General features: G+C 38.0%; 1 protein-coding gene across 17 annotated transcripts in view; it reads left to right on the top strand.

Moving 5' to 3' along the window:
• Window positions 1-3545: 3545 nt before the first annotated feature.
• EPB41L3 (erythrocyte membrane protein band 4.1 like 3) overlaps window positions 3546-10884 on the top strand; it is a 223820-nt gene continuing 216481 nt past the window's right edge. For 3 of the 17 annotated variants that reach the window (XM_074383735.1, XM_074383736.1, XM_074383734.1), the window contains exon 1: window positions 3547-4441. In XM_074383735.1, the coding sequence (XP_074239836.1) occupies window positions 4150-4441 (292 nt within the window). In that variant the 5' untranslated portion in view covers window positions 3547-4149. Of the gene's footprint in view, window positions 4442-10884 lie in introns of all 17 variants that reach the window. The other 14 variants (XM_074383743.1, XM_074383742.1, XM_074383741.1 and 11 more) reach the window with 8 other exon arrangements.

Raw genomic sequence — 10884 nt, 5'->3', positions numbered from 1 at the left:
GGGCTTGAGAATGGATAAAGTTTGTAACAACTTCAGAGAGGAGAGGTACAAAAGAGCCAATGAGGGAGGGCAAAGAGAATTTCTAAAGCAGCAGAGAAGGCCTTCATGAAGTTAGAAAAGCCCGTCTCGTGTAGAAGTGGCCATCAACACCGCGCCGTGTCCTCTCGCTTTGTGGCGAGGCTGCAGAGCGGGAGTGAGACCCTAATTCTGATTCTGCTTGAATGTGGGAGGTAGTGGGAGACAAAAGAAGCCCATCCTCAAATATTTTCCATGAATCAACCAGAAACTTGGGTTTTAAAGGCAAGTACAATTCAGATATGCCTCTGATCATGTAAGGGAAGTGACTCCTTTTGAAAGCAACCCTGAGATTCATTATACATTGATGAAGATTTATGAATCAAAGTGGTAGAAAAGTAAGGTGAACAATTAAGAATTCTTTACAACTATTGCATACAGAGAGATGGACTATAATTCTAGTCTCCTATATCTGCGGACTATTGCAACATTGCTCTTGGGTAAAGGCCAGAATTCTTCACTTGGCTACATGGTTTGCTCCCATCCACTTCTGCAGCCTCATCTTGCATCATTCACCCTTCCGCTGTTTGTTCTAGATAATTAGCTCTCAATTGTTTTGGTCTCAGGACCTCTACACATTCTCAAAGATGTCTGAAGACTGAAAAGAACTTTTCCTTTTTTTTTTTCTTTTTGAGATAGAGTCTTGCTCTGTCACCAGGTGCCAGGCTGGAGTGCAGTGGCACAATCTTGGCTCACTGCAAGCTCTGCCTCCTGGGTTCAAGCACTTCTCCTGCCTCAGCCTCCCAAGTAGCTGGGACTACAGGTGTGTGCCACCATACCCAGCTAATTTTTGTATTTTAGTAGAGATGGGGTTTCACCATGTTGGCCACGAAGGTCTCGATCTCTTGACCTCATGATCTCCTGCCTTGGCCTCCCAAAGTGCTGAGATTACAGGCGTGAGCCACTGTACCCAGCCAAGAACATTTTTTAACATTTATTTTTTACTTAAAAGTAACAAAAATGAATCTATTTCATGTTAATATAAATATTTTTATGAAGTTAACCATGTTTCCCAAAACAAAAATAGCTTTGGGTAAAGACTGTCATTGCAAATCTATTTAATGCCTGGCTTAGCAGAAGAGAGTAGATTCTAATGTCTACTCTTGCATTAGAAACTGAGGGTGAGCTATCACACATCATGTAGTTTCTAGAAATTTCTACTCTAAGCCCATGGGAGAATGAAAGTGAAAAGGCAAATAAGGTCTTCGTGTAACCAGGAAAGTGGCTTTGACCTCACGAGTCTCTGAAAGGATCTTGGAGACTTCCCAGTCCCTGGCTCCTACTTCAAGAATCACCTATCCTAGACCCATGGGGCTTTGTTCGATTGGAGAGGTCAATAGGGTGACTGACAGGGATAATGGAAAATAGGGCTAGGAATTTAGGTTGAGACTATGGTATATCTTGTCGCATTTGGATATTCCTCATCTTCTGAGAAGGAACTGAACATTACTGCAAGAGGCAGACAATAGTTGGAGACATTCAAAAGTCCACTTTGAATTGACACTGTTTTGTGTTTGTCAACTGTCTTTTACAGGAATAATTTCATTTGATTGTTACCATAACTCTATAAGAAAACCAGGACATTTATTATTTTCTTTTTTCCCTCAAGGAAACAAATGTCTAGTGGCTTAGTCAAGGTCATCCACTTTTTTAAGAGATGACTGAACTCCCACCTCATACTCCCTAAGACCTTTCTTTCTGCAAGTCTGTCCTTTCACAGAAAGATTAACTCACCATAAAAGAGACCCATGGATGCCAGGGACTGGTGATAAAATGCATGGGCAGAAAGTGTTTGGAAATATGCCCATGAGGTGGTTCGTGCTTGTAATCCCAGCAGTTTGGGAGCCTGAGGCAGACGATCACTTGAGGTCAGGAGTTTAATATCAGCCTGGCCAACATGGTGAAGCCTCGTCTCTACTAAAACTAGCTGGGTGTGGTGGTGCACACCTGTAATCCCAGTTACTCTTGAGACTGAGGCACAAGAATTGCTTGAACCTGGGAGGCGGAGGTTACAGTGAGCCGAGATTGCGCCACTGCACTCTAGCCTGGGTGACAGAATGAGACTCCATCTCAAAAAACAAAACCAAACAAAAGACAAAACAAAATGTGTTTGAAAACAGTTATTTATGCTTACCTCCATAACAGTAACTCATTTATGCACCAATATATTCCCCTTTTTTTTTGCATCTTTAGCAAGTAAAACTAGTTAATGCATGAGAGAGGATCAACTATGCTCTTCCTGGGTGCTCTTTGGCCAATACAAATAAAGTCTGGATGTCTGCAGTGAAACAAACAGTCACCATTCATTACCAGAACTAAGGAGAGTACGTTAAGAAACAAAATGCTATCCCAAACTCAAGTTGTTCAACTTTTAAAATATTCAAAGGACGTCAAGATTACCTTGCATGGACACTTTTCAAGGATTCAGATAGAGTGGGGATGCCACAGGCCAGGACAGATTCCCTGAGGGCTCAGGAGTGAGTGGGAACAGCCCCACTCATCTCTGGTCTTTGTAGGCATTTTTGTTATGATTTCTTTCAGTGTCCTTTAGGTAACTACTCTCATCCTACTATCTACTGGTAATAAGACCAAATTTCTTGAATTAATGCTAGGCAGCTTGTTATTCTATTACAATTGCAGTCTGTTAACACTTCTCACCAACTGTTGACTTTCATTCATTCTTTCCTTTCAAGATTGGGTCTACACAGAGTGGCAAAATAGTTCTAAAACCATTCTGACAATAGCTTGTTTTGTTTTGTTTTTCCTAATTGTGGTAAAATACACGTGTCATAAAATTTAACCATATTAAGTGTACAGTTCAGTAGAGTTACATATATATTATATATATTATGGATTGAGACCTTATAGATTATATATATGTAACATATACATGTAATATAATCTATAAGGTCTCAATCCATAATATATATGAATTATATGTAATATGTCATACATATTATATATATTATATGTATACTATATTACATGCAATATATTATACATATAATATATATAATATGTATAACATGTTACATATATTTTATATGATATGTATAACATATTATATATTATATATAATATACATTATATATTACATGTAATATATTATACATATAATATATAATAAATATTTACATAATTTTTTATATATGTAACAACATACATACATAATTATGTATATACATAATTACCTAAATTATGTATATACATAATTATGTATGTATGATGTTTTATATATATAATTATGTATAGTAGTTACCTAAATTATGTATCTACATAATTATATATGCATAATGTTATATATAATTATGTATAATATATATAATTATGTAAAATATTTGTATATATTACATGTAATATATCATACATATATATCATATATGATATATATTACATGCAATATATGTGATATATTATACATATAATGTATGTATGTTACATACATACATATGTATATATGTATGTGTATACCTACATATAATATATGTAATATACATACATATGTATATAATACATGCATATATTATGATCACCTTTTGTGGTCCACCCTTCCACTTTTTGTCTGTGTGAATTTTACTACTCTGTATACCTCATATAAATGGAATCATGCAGTGTTTGTGCTTTGGTGTCTGACTTGTTTCACTTAGCATAGTGTCTTAAAACTTCATCCATTTTACTGCATGTGTTAGTATGTCCTTCCTTTTGAAAGCTGAGTAATACTTCATTGGATGTACATAATCACATTTTGTTTGTCCATTCATGCATCAATGGATACGTGTACTTTCTGCTTTTTGACTATTGTGAATAATTCAACTGTGTACACCAATTGCAATTGGTTTAGTCAAGTGCTTGTTGGAATGTGTAAATAACTTTACTAGATTTTCTGATTGTTGTTTTCATTCAGCCTACATCTATACCTTGCAGAAGCCTCCCATCCCCATTCTAGTCCAGACTTGCTTAATTTTTATGATCCTATATGTTTATACAAATCTTTCATATTATCTTTCTTGAAACATCTGTTGCATATTCAAATGTGGTTTGGGTGTATATCTCTTATTTGCAACTGTTAATGAAATGTTAATGAGAGATCCCTTTGGATGTCTCATGAATAATCTACCTTGTTTTTCTACAGAAACCTTCTCCTTAACTCCCATTGTATTGGCAGTTGAATGGCTTCTAGAAAAGAAGGAGCTGTCATTATCATGCTTAGAATGGGATAAGGTAGCACCAGTTGTTAAACTATGTCTAAAGTATTTTTTTTTTTCTCTTTTTTGCTCACCCTTCCTGTCTCACTTGGAACATGGAATATGGACCTGCCAATCATCTGGAAATGTTACCTTTGCATGTTGGGACGTGGATAATATGGGTGAGTCCGAGTCCTGAAATCTATGTTTAAGCTGTTGATTTCTCTCTTTTTTGGGGGAAGAAAAAACTGTCAGATGAATTGTTTGATGGGCTATCTTCAGCATCCCAATGCCTGTGTGCACGCAGCCCGGGCACCTCTGGTTAGACTCAGTCCTCCTGCATCAGAGAGGGAAAAGTCCTGAGGTGTCCTTTCAGCAGCACCCAAACTCAAATGAAACGAAGATGAATCATAGTCAATGGCAAAAGTTGCTATTTAGACTTCAGCTGTTGGTGTTCTTTTTTTCTTTTGGGTTTATACCACATTTAATAATGCTTCTTTATGACTAAGCAATTTGAAAATATCCCATATCTTGACACTGTGTTTTCTAAGACTCTTGTTCAGTTGTTTCTATAAATCACACACCTCTCATCTTCACATTTACCATTTGCGGCAGATGCACATATATGTATTTTTGTGATGCTGACATTGTTTCTCATATAAGTCCATTGGAAATGATATGTTGTTGATGTGTTGATATAAAATGAGTCATGCATCTTGACATGACTTCCCTGCTCAATTAGTCCTAAGTAGATGATGTCAAAACTCAAAGTAGCAAAAGTATTAAATGTTAAATTCTAACTTTATTATTCCAAAGCTGAGCAATAATGATGTACTAGACCCTCCATAGTTTTGCGTGCCGGGCCAGGCATGGGAAGGAAGGTTGCGATCTGCTGGTAGATTTCTTGCTATAATAGAATGCAGAGTAGAAAATAGGGAGATTTTTGAATACAAAAAAAAAAATGTTTTTCAGCACATATTTTTCTAGTTCTCAAAGATATGGTAAGAAAAAGTCTAGGTTAAAGCCTTTGATTGGTATGATATTATAGAAGAGGCTGGTCCAGGATGATCTTCTATGTGTTTCTTAAAGGATTTAGCAAGGTTGGTTTAAAAAAAAAAAAAAAAAGAAATTGGTTGAGGCATAGCTCCATAAGAAAGTTATTGTCTTGATTATCAATTATACTTTCATCCTGAGTCTCTGTCTCACTAAATTTGAAACTGCCATGTCACTGTCTTAGCTCGTGGAGGTAGCAGGATTTCACTTGCTTGGAGCAAACACATTTGTTGTTGCAATCTGTTATTTCTGAAATTTCTAAAAATGTAGTGAATGTTAGCATGAAATTTGGCATTGATGTTTGTAAGATTTTCTATTCTGGTATAAGTAATTTGGGAATCTTTATCTTAGATGATTTAGTTACCCATAAATATCCTTAGGAATATGTGTCATTTGAGTTTAATCTGTTGAGCCGTGTGCTGTTGATTTGACACAATTATCACCTAATCAGCTGTTTTGCTTATTGAGTTATGCTACGATTCTTAAGTTCCACATCTAAAAGTCTCCCTCTGGGATTCACGTGGTGTGTTTTCCTCTGTGTGCACTTTCGGGTCTTTTCATCTTCCTTCTCTTAGGAAACGATAATCACGTGGACAAATACCCTAAAAAAAACCTCAATTTCTTTTTCAGTGATAATTGGTAGCCAGAGCCTACTCACTTTAAATTGATCATGAGCCAGGTCTTGTGAATTCTCTGTCTGTCTGGGAAACCTTGAAAGCCTTCTGAAGATAACATTTTACTTGTGAGATGCTCAAGAAATCTTCAGAAATCTCTCATCCTAAAAATAGCAAAGTCCAAGAGCAATAGGGTTTTACTTGATTATTTTCTCCTCTCCGACTCTGTTGCAGTATATGCTGTGTGTGCTCATCTGCCTCTCCCTTTCTTTCTTCAGCCTCTTTCTGTTGAGGGGTCTTCTGATTTGGGGGTTGTTTGGTTTTCTTATTTGTTTTTGTTGTATGTATAGGTGGCTGGCTGTACAGCCTAATGCCTACTGGTTTGATCAGTAAGGGATTGCCTTCTTCACAACAACAACGACGACAACAACAACACATCTGGTGTTCCTGTCACACTGCCCTGGCTAACTTTCTGGGATGCACAGAAGCACTGTATCATCACCACCTTCCTTCCACCACCATCCCCATTGCTTTGTCTCTACCAGGGACTAAATTATGGACTTACAGGAGTCTCATCTAATTTTCTAATATTGTGGATGAACAGACTGCAGCAGAGCTAAACCTGCCAGAGGCCACTGAGCAGTAGAAGAAGGGGTCTGCTTTTCATCCCGAAGTCTGATTCTAGAATTGTATCTACTGAAATGTTTTCACCATACACATTTCTTTTTAACTGGTTTCACATACTTTTGGATGCTCCTGGACCTTCAAAGGTAGAATTTGGGTGTATGACAGATAATGCTTTACCACGCACATCTGAATTTGTCTTTTATCTGGCAGTTATGTAAAGTTCTTTCGTGAGTCAAAATTGACAGTCCTATGGTGACAACGTTGGGGAACAGGAGGGATTATATTAAAGATAGTGGTTTCTGTCTCTAGATAAGTGAAGAACTTTGCACCTGAAGGTATAACCATATTTCAATGAAACTGATGGTAGCTAAGGAGGAAAAATCAAATAGAATCTAACTTTTTTTCTATATCCAAACAAACTCTTGTACCTACAAATTTTACTTAGATTTTCAGCTATTGTTATTAAGTGTTAGGGCTTCAAAATCTAACTGTGAGTCCTTTTCTAATAGCCAGTTTTCTGCTTTATCAGTCAGGGTACTAAGAGCCTTCTCAAAAGCAGAGGGACATGAAAAGCAGAGTTATCCTGGTCAGCTCATCTTGCTTGCCTCTTTCAAGGAACCCGGTCATCAAGTGTAGGCACACATAGAGCCTCACCGTGGAAGTGCTCAGCCAGAACGCTGCTGTTTTCCATCACTGACACTGGGCAGACCCTCATCATATCTTACCTGGGTTTTGTGACAGCTCGCTGAAGACTTCTCCCAGCACATCTTTGTCCCATCCTCTATCTGACTCCAGAGAGACAGGTCCCAACTAGAAGTGACCATGCCTTGCTCTTGCTTTCCCCATGCCACTCGCTCCATATGGCTTCTGGTTGTCCCTGAAGGGCCTGGTGAATATTGATCATGTGTAGGTGTCACAGGTAATATGTTACTAACAATAAATCCAGTACTGCAGTTTAAAAACCATCTTTTAAGTAAAATAGACTGGATTCAAGTTTATCATGATAGCAACATTATTCACACTCACTTTTATTCCTGTATTATTTCTGTGTAAGGGGTTGAGGGGAAAGAGAGGGAAAGACGCCATGGCTGGGCAGGTGCCAGGGACTGTGTGAATTCATCAGTCTTGCTTATCTATCCCATTTCCTAATGGTTCCTGGTGCACAGGTAACAACTGAGGTCCTCAAGAGCTTCTGTAGCACTAGCGAGTTATGATTATTAATTTTGTCTATGTAATTTTACTGGTGGCCAATCTCTAGGTAAGAAGGAAGGCAAGGATAGATGAAGAAAGCTCAAATATTTATATCCTATTAATGCTGCTATGAACATTCTTGCTTATGATGACAAATAGTTATGGCTACCAGATAAATAGCAAAATGATACTAAAATTAAAATGTGCAAGAAAATGAGCCATACAAAGAGTTAAAATCTGCACATTTCATTTATTGCAGTAATAATAAGTAACATGTTTACTCATCAATAGTACATGGTTGTTTACCTTTTAATATTATCTATGTAATAGAGGCCTAAACAAAAAGAATGATTCTTTTTTTCAAAATAGAATGAGATGTTTCAAAAAAATTGTATGTGCTGATAATTTTTCTTCTAAAACAGATGATTTTGTGTTATAGATATCATTACTCACATGCTTAGATAAAGGTATTATCATTATACCCCACCTGCCCTCTCAAAATGTCTGTGTTGCTGCTCTTCACTTTATTTTCCCAAATTATTTTGGAGAAGGTGAGGAGTTGGAAAAATCTGGAAATACATGTGGCATGGAAAAGTCATTGACCTTATGTCTTAGTCTTTAAAAACGTGGCCAAGAACCAAGCTCTGTAGGATGAACTGCAGGTTTTTCCCTGATGCTATTATTGCCTACCGGATGCTTCTGTCATTTTCACTGTTGCCTCTACCTTCATCCCTGCTTGTCACTCCCACGTGCCCATTGGTGTGTCCTACTGTTAGTGTCCCCGGAAGCCTCATACATCTGTTATTTTTCCCATCCGCTTGCTTCTGCCTCCAACTCCTTACTTCGTCTTTACTAGGAACTCCCGCTTATCTTTTACACACAGTTCCTACAAGCAGTCGATGCTGATAACCCTGCCCGCCAACCCCTCCTGGGACTCTCACAGCATCCGGCATGTGCCTTTCTCACACAACTTTGCATACTATGTGGGAGTGATGAATTTACTTGTATTACCTGCCTTTGTTGTTTTCCAAAATTAGAAAGAGGTTGGACACAGTGTCTCATACCTTGCAATGCTAGTACTTTGGGAAGGCTAACATGGGAGGATAGCTTGAGTCCAGGAGTTCGAGACCAGCCTTGGCAACATAGCGAGACCTAAAAACAAAAAAATAAAAATATTAGAAATAAAAAAGACTAATAAAAAAATTATCCAGGTGTGGTGGTGTGTGCTTGTAGTCGTAGCTGCTCAGGAGGCTGGGACAGTTGTATTATTGCTTGAGCCTGGGAGATTGAGGCTGCAGTGAGCCATGATTACACCACTGCACTCCAGCCTGGGCACCAGACTGTCTCAAAAAAAAAAAAAAAAAGTAAAATAAAATCAGAACAAACTGGGAGCTCATGTTTTAATGATTTCTGGGTACCTAACACTTGAAATTTGGTAGGCTGGCATAGATTGTGGTTATTTATTTATTTATTTATCGTACTTTAGGTTCTGGGGTACATGTGTAGATCATGCAGGATTGTTGCATAGGTACATACATGGCAAGGTGGTTTGCTGCCTTCATCCCCCCATAACCTGTATCTGGTATTTCTCCCCTCATTATCCTTCCCTGCCCTCACCACCCACTGTTGTCTCTCCCCTAGCTCCCAACAATTGACAGCAGTATGTGATGCTCCCCTCCCTGTGTCCATGTGTTCTAATTGTTCAACACCACTTATGAGTGATAACAGGCAGTGTTTGGTTTTCTGTTCTTGTGTCAGTTTGCTGAGAATGATGGTTTCCAGATTCATCCATGTCCCTATGAAGGATATGAACTAATCATTTTTTATGGCTGCATAGTATTCCATGGTGTATATGTGCCACATTTTCTTTATCCAGTCTATCGTTGAAGGGCATTTGGGTTGGTTCTAGGTCTTTGCTATTGTAAACAGTGTCACAATGAACACACATGTGCATGTGTCTTTATAGCAGAACAATTTATAACTCTTTGGGTATATACCCAGTAATGGGATTGCTGGGTCAAATGTAATTTCTATTTCTAGGTCCTTGAGGAATTGCCACACTGTCTTCCACAATGATTGAACTAATTTACGCTCTCACCAGCAGTGGAAAAGTGTTCCTATTTCTCCACATCCTCTCCAGCATTTGTTGTCTCCAGATTTTTTAATGATAGCCATCCTAACTGGTGTGAGATGGTATCTCAATATGGTTTTGATTTGTATTTCTCTAATGACCAGTGATGATGAGCATTTTTTATGTTTGTTGGCCTCATAGATGTCTTCTTTTGTAAAGTGTCTGTTCACATCCTTTGCCCACTTTCGAATGGGTTTGTGTGTTTGTTTCTTGTAAATCTATTTTAGTTCTTTGTAGATTCTGGATACCAGCCCTCTGTCAGATGGGTAGATTGCAAACATTTTTTCCAATTTTGTGGTTGCCAGTTCACTCTAATTATTGTTTCTTTTGCTGTACAGAAGCTCTGGAGTTTAATTAGTTCCCATTTGTCTATTTTGGCATTGCTTTGGTGTTTTAGCCATGAAGTCCTTGCTTATGCCTACGTCCTAAATGGTTTTGCCTAGGTTTTCTTCTAGGGTTTTTTATGGTGTTAAGTCTTATGTTTAGATCTTTAATCCCTCTGGAGTTAATTTTAGTGTAAGGTGTCAGGAAGGGGTCCAGTTTCTGCTTTCTGCACATTGCTAGTCAGTTTTCCCAACACCATTAATTAAACAGGGAATACTTTCCCCATTGCTTGTTTTTCTCAGGTTTGTCAAAGATGATTGTAGATGTGTGGTGTTGCTTCTGAGGCCTTTGTTCTGTTCCATTGGTCTATGTCTCCGTTTTGGTGCCAGTACCATGTGGTTTGGATTACTGTGGCCTTGTAGTATAGTTTGAAGTCAGGCAGCATGATGCCTCCAGCTTTGTTCTTTTTGCTTAGGATTGTTTTGGCTAAGCAGGCTCTCTTTTGGTTCCACGTGAAGTTTGAAGTGGTTTTTTCCAGTTCTGTGAAGAAGGTCATTGGTAGCCTGATGGGGATAGCAATGAATCTATACATTACTTTGGGCAGTATGGCCATTTTCACAATGTTGATTCTTCCCAGCTATGAGTATGGAATGTTTTTTCATTTGTTTGTATCCTCTCTTATTTC

The sequence above is a fragment of the Saimiri boliviensis genome, chromosome 13 (assembly GCF_048565385.1).
Source record: "Saimiri boliviensis isolate mSaiBol1 chromosome 13, mSaiBol1.pri, whole genome shotgun sequence".
Lineage (NCBI taxonomy): Eukaryota > Metazoa > Chordata > Mammalia > Primates > Cebidae > Saimiri > Saimiri boliviensis.
Note: the sequence above shows the minus strand (reverse complement) of the source record. Positions and strands in the feature narration are given on the sequence as shown.